The sequence below is a fragment of the Natator depressus genome, chromosome 1 (assembly GCF_965152275.1).
Source record: "Natator depressus isolate rNatDep1 chromosome 1, rNatDep2.hap1, whole genome shotgun sequence".
Taxonomy (NCBI): domain Eukaryota; kingdom Metazoa; phylum Chordata; order Testudines; family Cheloniidae; genus Natator; species Natator depressus.
In genome coordinates, this window is record NC_134234.1 from 234249943 (window position 1) to 234266105 (window position 16163).

A 16163-nucleotide genomic window follows, 5' to 3' on the forward strand; every position below is an offset into this window, starting at 1 on the left:
TTTTCTTTTTACTATTTAATACTATAACTTTTGGAGGATATTTTGATGTTTAAATAATTTCTATAATTAAAACACCATCCCACTGTGGAACATCCCCTTTATCAAAAGTTAAACAAAGGTTTCTTTACAGGCTAACTGGAAGTTTATTAAAAATTACAAGAGATGATTCGGGCGATCAAAATGGCTAACATTTAGGGCATTAATTCTGTGGAAATGCTCCATACATGTTTGGTCAAACTGCATCTCTTGTGCCAAATATTCCATACTTCTATCTTTCTGATTTTTGTTTTGTAATAGCAGCATCTAGCTTGTAGGGCATTTACTGTACATTAATAATAGCAAGGACTACAGTTCTGCCATGGATCTCACTTATGGATTCCACAACTTTGAAGTTTTTCAACAAATACTCATGACTTATGGGATTTGAAGATGTGGGTATGTAAATGACTGAAACAAATTTACTGAGGACCTGGAGATCTGCCACCTTAAAACCAGAGCTGGAGGACAGACTAAGGTCTGAGTTCAGCAAAGCACTTAACCACATGTTTAATGTTAAGCAAGTACCCAAGTCCCACTGGCTTAAAGTTAAGTGCTCTACTGAATAGGGATGGACTTACCCTCCTAACTTCCTGCACTGCTGCAAGCTAAACAGGCAGATTCCATGACCACTTCATAACTTTTTCAGGCCAGCTACCATAACAATTAATTCTAATAATAGTAGTTTTTATGTGCATGGAAAAATTCACATACACAGCCCAATTCTCTGCTGTGTTACAATGGAGTTACAACTGGCCTAAAACTGGTGTAACACAGTGAAGAATAAAGACAACACTATTGTAGTTTCAGGTAAGGATTGTGAACTCACCAAGGCACAAATTTAGGCCCTGATCCTGAGGTAAACTGTGGCCATATCAACACTGCAAAAACACTGTTTTTAACATCTGTTAACTAACTCATGCTAAAATTTAAGTATCATGAGTTTACGCTAGGGTAAACTACAAATATTTGTAGACTGCAACAAATGATTGCATGGTGTCCAGTGTCGTGGTGTCTAGTCTTTAGGTTTGATTAGCCTTTGATGGCTAGGAACTCCAGGTAAAAATCTTAAGAGAAGGGATGCCCCAGGGATTTTATATAGGTGCAGAGGTCTGCCTACGCAGTATATATTGCAGGATATGGAGCTTGGAGTGCAGTTAATTGTGTGATTAATGTTGTGCATAGCTCCTTTCCAATTTAGAACCCTTTTTGCTTTGGTGCTAATCCCGCAAGCACACATGTATAACTGAACTTAATGGAACTTCTCACATAAATAAAAGTCTAAGAGGCTGCAGTACTGGGGTATCAGAGCACAGTCCTGTAAACACTTAGACACGTGCCTAACTTCACAAACATAAGTACTTCCACTGAGTTCAAAGGAACACTGCTCATATGTGTTAAATTAAGCAAATGCCTATGTGTTTTCAGGATCAGGGCCTTAGTTTGAAATTGCTGTGTCGTTTCCGTCCTGAATTGCTGATCTATGAACGCCATTATGGGGCTGCATTGCACATATCCCCTTGCACTAGAACACAGCCCAGGCTGCAATTGAACAGATGATGGAATCCTGCAAAAGAAAAGTCTCAAGGATTTTCACACAAAGGTAATTTTTTTGCAGGAATTATTGGTAATTTTTCATAATTCAGAATGGAAATATCCACTGCACAAAAATATCTTGAAAAAGTGAAATCTGGGACGGCAAGGGATTAGTACCCTAAAACGGAATGGAGATTTTTGGTGGTGTGTTTTTTGTTTTGTTTTGCTTTCTGGCGCATAACATTTTGCAAGAGAATTCCTTTCTTTAACACAACTAGTTAAACTCTACTGCATCAAACGGTAATAGCTTCAAGTTGCTGCAGGAGTATATTCTGTGATCTAACAAGGTCTTGTGCTTTCTTTCATTTCCCAAATCATAAATGAAAAAAGGAAGAACTAGTTCAACCAAAAATAAGATGAGTCTGCACCACCTCCAGAAACTCAGCTGAACCTATTATTTGTCTTCTTCATTCCCTCCCAAATTATCTGTCATTGAAACATGTATCTTCATTTTGGCGTTAGATTCTGCCGACGGTTGGGAGTGGCTAAAATTAAGCTTTTCTGGTGACGTTTACAGTTGAATTGGAACCCCCTCAAGTTTTATGTTTAAACCTTATCCTGAAAACTCAAACTCATGTCTGACTTTATGCATGTGATAGTACCACTGAAATACATGTTTAAGTGTTTGCAGAAGTGGGGGGAGGGGCAAATTATGCAGACTTAAGTGATTACAATAAAGCTAGATCCAAATATTTGGGTGCTAACTGAAAATGAGCCGTGGATCCTTTTATTGTTCCCTAACACTAGGAAATAGTTACCATGAATGTTTTAATCTTGTAGCATTTATCATAATTTAGATGTCATTAATTTTAGTTAAGAATTTCCACACCCTTTCCAAAACAGGTTAAACAGCTTTTATTAAGAGTCCTCTTTAATTCACTTTGAGGCAGATTAATCTAATAATTAGAGACTTTTCACAAGTAAGCTAATGCTTTTCTGGCAAAATAGGCTGAGAACAAATACCTCATTTTGCAATAGATATTCCACTTGACCTCCATATTTCATAATAAATGTAACAAGGTTCTTCCTGGAAATTAAAAAAATAAAATCAACATTCAGTTAATGGTAGGTAGAAAAAGAAAGTGGGCATTATTTTTACCTCACATTATAAATCAGGAATAACTTCATCGGCCATGGTGATTTTACATTGATGTAAATATGAATTCAGAATCAAAACAAGTGCTTATGTAGATTTCAAGGAATATTGGACGTGACACTTCACTACCCTTTTGTAGTCACTTACCCTTGCACAAAGTAGGTTTAAAGTGCTACTTCTCCAACCTGGTGGCATTTTATACCTACTTTTTACAAACATAAGGCCCCAATTCAGCAAACCACTTAAGCAACTGCCTAAAGCTAAGCATATGCTTAAATCCCATTGACTGTGCATGTTTAAACTTAAGCGTGTGCTTAAATGCTTTTTTGAATAGAGATGGACTTAAGTACTTTGCTGCCTAGGGTCACAAAATAGGGTGGAAATCTATGGCTAATCAAGCCCTACATCTGCAAAACAACTGGAAATAATTCTGAATTTTATAAACGCTGAACCAGATCACCAGTGTAGAAAAGTACATTTTTAAAAAGGGACAGTGTTGAAATAATAATACATTTAAATAATTACTTATATTTCTAATATTTACACATTTAGCTTTTTCAAATTCTTTCATTTTCAACGATTGCCCTTACTTTCTAACATTTAAGCTGTGGCTTTACTGTTCTACTCCATTCAGTCTGGACTTGGGAAACTGATGTAACCCACTTAAACCTAGTGTAGATCTCTATCCCCTGAGTCTGCTCCTGCCTCAATCCTGCAATTTGTTTTGCTCGTGTATGTATCATAGTAGAACCAACGCATATCCAGGGATCCAATGACATTAGCAGATCAGGTAATATACAACGACAGTTTTGCAACATAAGGCAGAACCGCTCTCAGATGTTGATTTCTACTCAAACTTCTACATGATAATGCAGAGTAATACACTACATACACTACAACATTCAATTTTTTAATTTCCTGACAGCTGCACTTCTTGTGGAGTGCTGCCAGGTTTCCTTTCCAAAAGGCCATTTATTAATATGCTGATAAAAAAAAAACCTATATTTAACTACTCCCATCAGGTTAGCCAGCATGTTGTATTTAACAGCATCTTGATGTTGAGGAATATGGGCCAAAATTAGCCCTGGTGTAAGTGAATACAATTCCACTGATGTCCAGGGATTTACACCAAGTTCGAATTTCACTCTGGGTGTTCATTATAGTGAGGGATGGAGGCGTAGCACCTACCCGTGGATATACTGATTTGATTCATTAGCTACCCACTTGCCTATAAGAGCAATCTGCTGATTTGCAAGGGTAAGATATCAGCTCATTCTCTTCACTTCTTCCCAGGCCAGCTGATAGCAGCTAAAGAAGTTATGTGTTCATTATTCTCCATGAGAGCTAGTAGAGGGTGACCATCTTAACCAATTTGGCTCCTGGGACAAAAATGTTATTTCGTTCTGCCATATCATGACACAAATATCACACTATGGCATTTCATTATGATGGGGCTGCCCACACAAAAATTGCTATTAAGAATAGCAAAGGAGGGCATCCTGTAAATAAATCACATTACAAGACAAGTCTTCTCTGCAGAGTTACCTCCAGTGATACAAGTCCCATCCACACACAAAACCCTTTAACTCAATTCTGTTAGTGCTTTCAATTTGAGTTGGATGGCCTTAGAGGTAGTAGAGGCTACATGCTGAATAAGCGCAACACCTCAGCTACTGACACAATTACTGCAGATCGTATGCTTGCAGTGTGGCCACTCACACATGAGCTTAGTTAACTCAACAGGAGTTAGCTACACTCCAATTAATTCTGCAGTGAAGACATAGCCTTAAAAGGTCACTGATAAATCTCCTTCTGGCATAGGTAGCAGGAAAGGAAACCTCTGTTTATTAATAAGTGGGTTGAGAGCCAGTACAGGAAAAATACAGGAGGGGAAAGAGAAGCAGACAGTAAACAAGCATTTCGTTTTTTTTATGAAGTGATTTGTGTTTGAAAGAAACTAAACAGATCCTCTGAAAATATCCCATATAGTTCAAGGTGACCTTGAGCAAGTCACCTCACCTCTCCTTATTTTCCCATCTGTAAAATGGGAAATGTGATGTTTATCTTCCTTTATAAAGCACTTTGAGATCTATGGATGAAACACACTATCAGAGTTAATTATATAAAAGCTAAATATTCCTCACTCCTTCAAAAGTTGCTCAGTGAAAGTTGAGGGAGAGCTAGCTCTGTTGATATGGGGAAAGCGGTGAACATGATCTAGCTTGACTTTAAAAAGCATTTGATATAGTCTCCCACAGTATTCTTGCCAGCAAGTTAAAAAAGTATGGATTGGATGAATGGACTATAAGGTGGATAGAAAGCTGGCTAGATCATCGGGCTCAACGGGTAGTGATCAATGGCTCCATGTCTAGTTGGCAGCCGGTATCAAGAGGAGTATTCCAGGGGTTGGTCCTGGGGCCGGTTTGGTCAACATCTTCATTAACGGGTGATGGGATGGATTGCACCCTCAGCAAGTTCACGGATGACACTAAGCTAGGGGGAGAGGTAGATATGCTGGAGGGTAGGGATAGGGTGCAGAGTGACCTAGACAAATTGGAGGATCGGGCCAAAAGAAATCTGATGAGGTTCAACAAGGACAAGGGCAGAGTCCTGCACTTAGGAAGGAAGAATCCCATGCACTGCTACAGGCTTGGGACCAGCTGGTTAAGCGGCACTTCTGCAGAAAAGGATCTGCGGGTTACAGTGGTTGAAAAGCTGGATATGAGTCAACAGTGCGCCCTTGTTGCCAAGAAGGCTAACGGCATACTGGGCTGCATTAGTTGGAGCATTGCCAGCAGATTGAGGGAATTGATTATTCCCTTCTATTTGGCACTGGTGAGGCCACATCTGGAGTATTGCATCCAGTTTTTGTCCCCCCACTACAGAAAGGATGTGAACAAATTGGAGAGAGTCCAGCAGAGGGCAATGAAAATGATTAGGGAGCTGGGCATATGACTTATGAGGAGAAGCTGAGGGAACTGGGCTTATTTAGTCTTCAGAAGAGAAGAGTGAGGGGGGATTTGATAGCAGCCTTCAAATACCTGAAGGGCGGTTCCAAAGTGGACGGAGCTAGACTGTTTTCAGTGGGAGCAGATGACAGAACAAGGAGCAATGGTCTCAAGTTGCAGTGGGGGAGGTCTAGGTTGGATATTAGGAAAAACTATTTCACTAGGAGGGTGGTGAAGCACTGGAATGGGTTACCTAGGGAGGCGGTGGAATCTCCATCCTTAGAAGTTTTTAAGAGCCGGCTTGACAAAGCCCTGGCTGGGAAGATTTAGTTGAGGTTGGTCGTGCTGTGAACAGGGGGTTGGACTAGATGACCTCCTGGGGTCTTTTCCAACCCTAATCTTCTATGAGAGATCTGGGTGTCCTTGACACATCAGCCCTAGAGCTATATCGAACCCTGTTATAACTACCCTTGTTAAAATAGCACCTGGTTACAAAGACTGTGTTATGAAGAATGAAGCCATTATCACAGTATTTATATTGGTATTTGGCTCTGAAAATTCTCTCTTTATGAGCAGCAGCACGAGAAAATTATAGCTCCTTCAATCCAGGGAACTTTGGAGAAGTGTGTCTGTGTGGTTGGGGAGGGGGGCGGGGCGGGGGGGGGAGAGGGATGGAAATGTTTTTCTCCCAGCTGTAATTTTTAAGTTCTCCTGTTCATAAAGAGAATTTTAAGAGCCAAACACTGCTATAAATGCTGTATGATGATAATTTCTCTCTACATAACACCATTCTTATGGATTTGTAGTGAGTTGCTATTTTAACAAGGCTAGTTATAAAAACAGGGTTTAACTACACAGTTAACACTCATTGTGCTTGTAAAAAATGCTACAGAGGCAGAGAGCACTACAGCCAACTATACTGAAAGTATAAGGTACACAGAAAGCCATTTTGTTGCAAACTGGAGAAAATACAATTTTTCTTTTATTTATGATATAATCTATAATGAAAATGTCACATACATGCTCAACGTCAAGGGTGAAAGGAAGAGGACAGGGAGAAAATATAGTTCAATAAAACAGACCGTTCTGCCAACCAACCAGTGAGGACAGAAGGAAAAAAACCGTTGAGCTCATTTTATTTTGCTTGCTGCCATCTCCATCCCCAGCCAGAATTTAGCCAGAGCACAAGGGTTAAAAGAATCTGGCTTTGCATGACTTCTTGTGAATACAAGAGCACAATCTTATGAATACAAGAGCACAAGACATCAGCTTCGCTTTTCATCTCAAAGACAGTACTGTGATAAGAATCTGATGCACAGAAATGCTTTAATTGCTGGTCCAGTCACATAGCCTGGCTCAGGGTTTCTGTCACATGACAAAGATCAGTATCTACTGACTTCACTAATTACTGTCAGAAGCACCTCCAATCGCACCATGACCACTAACACAGTGATGCAATATTGGCTCACTGCTGACTCACTGGAAGAAGTGGCATTTATTGAAAGGTCAGCAATGGTTCATGCTGCACCCTGTGTTGTCTTGGTAGTTCTCCCATCCATGTACAAGCCTGGCTCTGCTTAGCTTATAAGGGTTGATGAAATCACAGCCCCAGGGCATGTAGGTGCTGACAGCAAATATATACAAAAAAGAAAAGGAGTACTTGTGGCACCTTAGAGACTAACCAGTTTATTTGAGCATGAGCTTTCGTGAGCTACAGCTCACTTCATCGGATGCATAGCATATCGTGGTCTTCTGCAGTTTCCACGATATGCTATGCATCCGATGAAGTGAGCTGTAGCTCACGAAAGCTCATGCTCAAATAAACTGGTTAGTCTCTAAGGTGCCACAAGTACTCCTTTTCTTTTTACGAATACAGACTAACACGGCTGTTACTCTGAAACCTGCAAATATATACAGTTATTAAGTGCAGCTACTCCAACTACTAACATTCTTACCTGGACACCTTCCAAATATATGTATATTGTAGCAGCTGGTTCACATTAAACTGACTTTGGTCATCTTCATGCTGTAGAGAAAGGAACATATAAAGAGTTATATAATTGCTGGTATGAAGTATCTAAGTGGTACAAATTTGTTTGGTGCTTCATAATGTCAGTATGTTCTTTCATTATTTTTGGCCCAATACTGAAGACTGATTAACACCTTCCTCTCCTTGCCTATATGTTCTTGAGCCCTTACATAAATTTTTGAAGCTGGTCACACCACCAACCTGACCTTAGAAAGTAAGAAGCTCATCTTAAGTAAAATCCTCATCACTTTTGAGCATTTTCAAATAGACTTGATTGCAAGTAGAGAAGGGCTGAGGCCAGAACAGTCCAATCCAGTCCTGGATTTTTAACATCCCCAGACTGAGGAAGAGTTTTGGTCAGGGTTATGGTTTCTTGCATGAGGGAAAAAAATAGGAGCCACTTGAAAAAATTCCTAGCTGGTCTTATAGTTCAAGCACACCCAAACTTCAGGGTATTTCCATCTGAGATTGTGTTTGGTGTCTATCTTTCACGTTAAAATTATATTTTGTTTTCTCCAGGTTCTTGTCTTTTTGACAGAGGAAAAATCCCAGCCCTTATCCTCAACTAGCAGTATAGGGAGAAGACATACCTGCATGCTACACGAAGTAGAAGACATTACACACACACACACACACACACAGAGTCCATCTGCTTCCTCCTCTTTTTAGGGAGTACATTGGGGATCAGAGTCATAAGGGTGACAGTGGAATGGGAGCCACATTTACTGATAAACAGGGTCAAAATCTACCATACTTTTGCAACCTCCTTAGAGAGAGACACTTTTTCCCACCATCTTTACCTGGACACATTCTGCTGATCAGGCCACACCACCCCCAATCAGAGGTACTCCTTCTTCCAGCCCCATGAATAGAGACCAGAGAGCAAGTGTGAAAAATCGGAACAGGATGGGATGGGAGGGGATAATAGCCCCTACATAAGACAAAGCCCCAAATATCGGGACTGTCCCTATAGAATCGGGACATCTGGTCATCCTACCCATGAATGGCCTCCCACCTTCCTTTGATGCTTGAATTCTTGAACCTCTGCCTTTCAAGCAAGGTAGTTCCCAACATGCAGCCAGCAAGCAGCCGACGCCTGTGTTCTGCACAGGCAGCTCTGACTCACTGCTGAGTCCAGATCTCTGCTGACTATAGGGCCCTGAAGTATGTTGGGAAATAACTGTTGCTGTCCACAGCACCACAATGAAAATCAGGAGGCAAGTTAACTGAAACATCTTTATGTCTTTGATGATAATTAAGCGAGAACACAAAGGAAACAAAAGTAACAGTGAAGATACCTGACACCCAGTGCTTTAATGGCTCCCCAACCAAACAGTTATCACTGGCAACCATGGGAGTAGTCAGGCCACGGGAGCAATCATGCATAGCACTTGATAAGAGCTCGGAGACATGGTATCAGACAGCATGGTAAGGAAGGAATGTGCAAGTCCCTCCCCAAACCTGTATAATTACTGTAACAAAGCTTAAAGCTCCTCCCCTTTCCCCGCAACAAATCAACCCGAAACAGATCAGTTAACATGAAACAAAAACAGTGTATAGTCTTACCTCATTTTGGGGGAATAAATTCCCTTGTTTCCCTCTGCAGCAACAACCTTGATCTCCTGAGCACTCTGACATCATGGACCTTTCTTGTATGCCTAACATTTGTGTTCATGAACTGACCCCTATGGTCCTCTAAGCCTTGGAGAAACAGTGAATAGCCTTTGTGGTTCATGCATTTACCAGCCCCTTTCAGAGGGCAAAGTTTAGGGAAGTGTGTTCCATTGATGACCCCGCACAGTTCAGAAAACCCCTCTGAAAACCCAATATAATTTCAAGGACTTAGGTAATGGCACCCAGCTGTGGATGGATCTCAGTTCTAATAGCCTGGTAAACCTGTACAACCACCTCCCTGTCAATTGACTTCCCAACCCCAAACTGGTTGGCGACTGATCGATAGCAGTCAGGTGTTGCCAGCTTCCAAAGGACAATAGCTACCCACTTCTGTACTGGTACAGGTTTCTGAAATTGAGTGGTGTGGTGCTGGAGGGTTGGTGTGGTACTTGTAGGGGTCCTGTCCCAAAAAGGAGTTGTGGGGGAGTCGCAAGGTTATTGTAGGGGGTGTGCGGGGTGAAGTACTGCTACCCTTACTTCTGCATGGCTGCTGGTGGCAACACTGCCTTCAGAGCCACCAGCAGCAGCAGCGCAGAAGTAGGGATGGCCGGGTAGGTTATTGCCACCCTTACTTCTGCGCAGCACCCTGCAGAGCTGGGCCGTCAGTCAGCAGCCGCCACTCTCCGGCCAGCCAGCTCTGCAGGCAGCAGGGCAGAAGCAAAGGTGACAATACCAAACCCTGCCATCCTCACTTCTGCGCTGCTGCTGGTGGTGGTGCTGCCTTTAGAGCTGGGCTCCCGGCCTGCAGCTGCCGCTCTCTAGCCGCCCAGCTCTGAAGGCAGCTCTGAACCCCCCCAACCCACCTCCCTCCTTTTTGGATCAAGACCTCTACAATTACAACACTGTCAAAATTAAGGGTTAAATAGCTGAAATCATGAAATTTACGATTTTTAAAATCCTATGACCGTGAAATTGACCAAAGCGTGCCATGAATTTGGTGGGGCCCTAGATATGAGGGCATGCAGTAAGTCTGAGGAAGGGCCCAACTCACCACCGGATTGGGTTGTACGAGAGGAAGCTTAATAGCATGCAATACAGTACAGCCTGTGTCTGTTTAATTATAGCTCCCTCTGGGCCTGCTGCACTGGTTAACATTTCTGTCTGCAAGCAGAACCCTTTCTTTTCTCATGTGAGTCCATTGTTGCGAGGACTCCCTAGAGAATTCCCTAGGGAGGAGACCTTTGGTTCTGTGACTTATGCTAGCTCTACAGCTGTTAATGTTCTCAGCTGCTATTAGCTACTGAGGCCTGGAGCTCTCACATTCATGTCAGTTATCATCAAGGGCTGATCAATAATTTACTTGAATGTATCATAAAAAGTCACCATCCCTGCTGAATCCCTACTGTACATTATTGATAGTTTAGCAAATTCCTTGAGACAACAAATGTTTTCTAACATCCTGAAAACTGCTAATTTATCTTCGAAGACTGTTATTAACTGCTTAAAATATCAAAGCTTAAAGATCACTTTGTTAGTAATAATTCTACCTGGTAGTTGTAACTATTTCAGGAGCGTTAAATGCCAAGAGCTGCACTTACTCTGTTTTTGGTCTACGTAGTGCATTGCAGTATATTAAGCCTAATTTAGACCTGTCGAATTAGAACAGCAAAGGAGCAGGCTTTTGCATATTAATGGGACAAAGATTTTTGTTCTGTTGCAGGATGAGGGATGATTCAACATAGGAAAATACTTCCATATCATTATATCACTAAGAGTTTCTTAAACATGCAAAAATTATTTTAGGAAACAAAAAATGCATCTCTTACCATCGGGAAACCAATGACTTCATTTTTCTCAATTTGTTAATATTTTTATTGTAAATACACATGCATTAACATAACACTTCTACTACAATGTTATCACCATTAATACTGGTACATTCCACTTAAGCAAAAATGATCTCCAGGGTTCCAGCATTTGCCTGAAAATCCCTCTATAGCAGGTGAGGATTCAGTCCTGCTGGAGATTCATACCCCCCCAGATGCTAGGTACATGGGAAGGTCTTGCTAGAGAGAGAGGGAATAGCAGGTGTGGGCTGAGCACTCCTCAGAGAGGAACTCCGAAGGCAGCTAAACTTGTGGTGGAGGCTTGGACTAGATTTTGTGCTGTCTCATTTGAAAGTCTGTACATGACTAAAGCCAAACCCCAACAAGGGGTAAGTTTTTGACCCATTACAGCTTACGTGGATGCATTTTGGAGGCTCTGCTCAAACAATACTTTTTAATATCCTAAGTTGTATACTTATAATATGGCAGTTGTGAAACACAAGATCAAAGAACAAATACAGCGTCCCATCCCCTGGAGTATTTTACCACTATTCGAAATTGGTTCATCATTTTGTGAGGCAACTACTGTATCTTCCCCCATCCACATAAAATATTTGCCATTCTCAAGATCTTGAAGTGATCACTGATGTCAATGGGAACTTTTGTCCCATGAGGCAATATAAGTGGGCCTCAATATTTTTACAGCACAACCGTTAACTCTGTGGTCTCTACACAGGCTTTATTTGGAGGTCTAATGAGAATCTAACATCTGGAAAATTCAAGTACTAAAAGCTTTTACTCAAGAGAGTTGTGCCTGGTAAAACTCATCTCTCAAAAACACAAAACTAAATTAAATCCACTGGCTGAAAAAACCCTATGATTTCAAGTGAAAATCTGAGGCCAGATTTCTTGCTTTTTCACTCCTTGGCTCAAGACTATTTCCTCTTTCCTTCTGAATACATCATAATAGAATACCAGCTTCCTCTGCAAGGAAAAAAATGTACCTTTACAAAAAAAAAGTCTTTGGCTGAATTTACTAAACAATTTTGAATATTATTACTGGCCCTCTGAGGGATAACACCATCCTTGATCACACTCACCCATACTCACTTCTCATTGTTAAACAAAACTTTCCTTTTCCTCTGTCTGCTGCTCTTACTTAAGATTCCCTGCTTTTGTGTGTGTGTGTGTGTGTGTGTGTGTGTGTGTGTGTGTCTTATTGGCTTCATTTCACTTAAATACACATGATAAAGTTTTAGGGGGGAAAAAAATCTGATTTTTAAGAGCTCTTCACCAGATGCACAAATCTTCAGGAAGTGGGTAGAAGGAGCTTCTTCCTGTGTTACGACATAGGCCTCAATATGAATCTAAACTCTTTCCCTCAAATAGTGGTTACTACTAAAATTATGGGATATCAGAGTACCTATTTGTTGCAAGGTAAACAAAATAGAACAAATTTATCCCTGGAGTTGCATGCACTTATATTAGCTGTGAATTTGGTCTGAGGAGTCTAATGTCGCTACGTCTCTGGATTGCAAATGATTAGCTAACAATGTGAAATATGAACACACAATGCTGGATCTCTTGCCCCCTCCTACTTGCAGTGCACTGTTCCCATCACCTCTCAAAGGCAACCTGCTGTACACAAAATATGATCACTAACTCAGCCGGGCATCTAGGCTTGGGCACCTAGGAACGAGTTAAAGACCTGACAAATGAGAAGAAGAATCTGCCCGTCACCATAGGATGTGTAGCCCTCAAGAAATAAATTTATGAGCCATAGTATAAGCTGTAAGTACAATTCTTCATTTAGATTTATATTTCAGTTGGAAATGAATAGGTATTTGGTGGCTGAGGACATATTTGATATTGCTATATGCCTACCTGTATGTAAGCAGTACTGGGCAAGTGGTCATGCTGTCCTAGTGTTATCCCATATCTACAAGAAACATTATAACCCTTCTTTGTATTTTCCTAAGGAAGATGTCCTCTGGAACCATTTCCCTTTCTGTTGACATTTAAATGAATCAAGGTGGGAAGGCCAGTGGATTTTTCACCAGAATGGTTTGGAATTTTTAGTCAACAATTTCATTTTTATGATTGCCAGTTTTGTAATTAAGCAGTAAGAGTCGCACATGCAGTGTATTTCTGAATAACTTGTGTCAGATTACCCACAACCTTCACTTCCGCAACTCCATGACTATGCTACTATTTATTTCAGAGGACAATATTTAATTACCTAGTGGCTTTAAAATGACAGATAAAACTTTCCATGCTTACCTCTTTCCAGGCAGCTCACCATACTTGGGAATCCCAGAGCACTTTAGAAAAGTTAATTAAGTCTCAAATCTTCTGTGCGATAGATAACTATTGTTATAGCAAGAGCACTAGGATGGTGCTCTTACATAGAGTCTTACACGTTTTTCTTTTTATTAGTGTGCAAGCATGTTTTTAGCCTTGGAAGAAACTATCATATAGTTAGGTTTGTAAAGCAGATTCTCTTGGGGAGCTGTGGCTAGCACCAGGAAGTTTGCTTTATGTTTTAGTCTTTTTAAACAGAGTCAGTTCTTGGGGCAGGGTATCTTCGTTGCAGCCAGGCATTGGTGATTCGGCTGAGATCTCTGAAAGAAGGAACTGTCTGCATGATATTTGTGACCATCTCTGTCCCAGAACTGGTGTGTAGGTATAAATAAAGCAATTTGTTCTAATAATATACCCTGACTCAGTGTCACTGATTTCTCCTACAACAGGAAGCCAAACTGCAAGACCCCAGACATCTGCTACAGCACAGCAAAAGGGATACTTTGCGCGCGCGCGTGTGTGTGTGTGTGTGTGTGAGAGAGAGAGAGCTGCTTACTCCACTCCATAAAAGCTCCACAAACCATCAATTTTCTACAGTGACATCAGTGAGATGGTTAAATTACCTTTGGTCACCACTGATCTGAGCCAAATTTGAAATGGTGACTTGGTGATGAAAGCCTCTCTGTCATATATTTCCTGTCTCCTGAACCATCAGTCCTTCTGCTACTAATGGAATCTCAATTACAGATATTTTCAATTGATTGCAAAAAAAACACCACCAACAACAAAAAGAACCCAACAACAACTTTTGCATACCCTGGTAATGCACAGTGCAAATAATTTGAACCACTGCCGTACATGATAGCACCTCTGCTTTTATCGGTTAAAAGGTAAAGAAGTCAAAAGATAAGATATTTTAAAACATATTGTATTTGGTCTCACAACCACCCTTTTTTAAAAAAAAAAAAACAACAACATTGCAACAGATGAATTACACCGAACCTGACAATTCTTAGGGGGATACATACCAGAACTGGAAAGAAAAGAAACCCTATTTTTTATATTAGAAATCTGTTATCTGATCCAAATTTTCACAGACTCAGGCTAGTAGTTCCAATTACCTCCTTTAGGCAGATATCCTATCTGTGGATAAAGGCAACCCATCTCCAGTCAAAAATCACCAAAAACATCAAGGTCTCCTTTGTAGTGTGAAGTTTGGTTTGGAAGAAATTCAAGATTGCCCACAGGGAATAAAATTCACATCTAGCAGCATGATCAGTATCATTAAAGCTCAATAATCCATTCCTAGGTAGCTGAATCACAAATAATCTGAATGAGAATCTCTTCAGATTTAAAGTGCGATAAGACTATGTCTTCAGCAGAAATACATTCTCTCTCATGCACACACAAACAAATACTTAGAATTTCAGTAACCAGGATCTGGATCTGATTTACCTTGTGTAGTCCTTTATGGATGTTTGCCCTTAATATGTTTCAAAAATGTACAAGGACCAGCCAGAAAAAAAAAAGACAAACTGATATCATGAGTAGAGTTCAACTCCAATAAAGTTGAATTCTTCTAACAAAAGGTAACATTTGCTCTTCTCATATTCAGATATTCTCTAGGATTACCAAAAGGATAAAGGAAGCCTAACTAGAGGAGAGAAGCAGAAAGACTCAGAATACATTATATTAATGACAAACTACATTTGAATGTACACTCAAGAGAGCAAACAAGCCCTTTCTGATTATTAATGCAGATGGTTACATGAGAGGATCGGAAAGATTTCATTTCCTCAGGCATATTGAAAGAAACAAGAAAAAAATGACGCACCGATCGAGCCAAACTTTGCTGATAGCTGGTGTCTTTCTGTAGACGAAGCTGAATGGAGGTGGTTGCCTTGCGAAGACTCTCATGACTGCCCAAAGCATGATTGCTGCAATTTGGAAGGTGGTAGGGAAGGAGGGGGAGAAAGAACAAACAAAATCATCATTACTCCCCAGCTCCTATTTTTCTCTCACACACTTTCCACCAGGCTCCAGCAACTCATGCTAAGCATCCAAAACATGGTTGAATTACACAAACACAGTGTATTGGATCTATAAAGGATTGTGAGGTTTTGACCATGACTTGTTTTTAAGAGCTGGATGGAAAAAGATTAATAGAATCATCAGTAGGGTTGAAGCTCTGATTTAAAACATGCAAGTTCTGTAAAGGAATGACAATGAAGAAAGATGGAAATAAAAAGATCTTTCCACACTCAAAGCCATACTTTCTCTTTAGAGCCTGTTTGTACTTAAACCTCAAATTACTATGGATTATATTCAAAGCACCTAGGACATAACATATTATTATTATTTATTTATAATAGTGCCTAGAAGCCCAAGTAATGGATCAGGATCCCATTGTGCTAGGCACTGTACAAATAGAATTAAAAATGGCTCCTACCCCAAGATGTTTACAATCTAGGACAAGAGATGGTAACTGACAGTAAAGAGGGTTATGAGGAAAAAAAATGAGACCATATTAGCCAGCATCATAGACAGTAGATAATTTGTATTATTTCTATATCTTGATACATAGCTAAATAGAACATCCTGGATGAAAAAAGTGTAGCTGTATTTAATTGGTATTTAGAGGCTGGGTGGAAAAGATAATCTATATTTGCAAATCGACGTAAATGAGCATGGGGCCTGATCCTCAAGTTCCAGAGCTC

The 16163-nt window shown here is 40.4% G+C and overlaps 1 protein-coding gene across 1 annotated transcript in view; it reads right to left on the reverse strand.

Annotated features, from left to right (window-relative positions):
• Nucleotides 1–16163, reverse strand: part of PIK3C2G (phosphatidylinositol-4-phosphate 3-kinase catalytic subunit type 2 gamma) — a 330089-nt gene that overhangs the window by 235978 nt on the left and 77948 nt on the right. Inside the window, exons 7-9 of the mRNA XM_074938223.1 lie at nt 15281–15383; nt 7632–7702; nt 2596–2659 (exon numbers count right to left, since the gene is read on the reverse strand). Of these exons, the coding sequence (XP_074794324.1) occupies nt 2596–2659; nt 7632–7702; nt 15281–15383 (238 nt within the window). The remainder of the gene's footprint in view (nt 1–2595; nt 2660–7631; nt 7703–15280; nt 15384–16163) is intronic.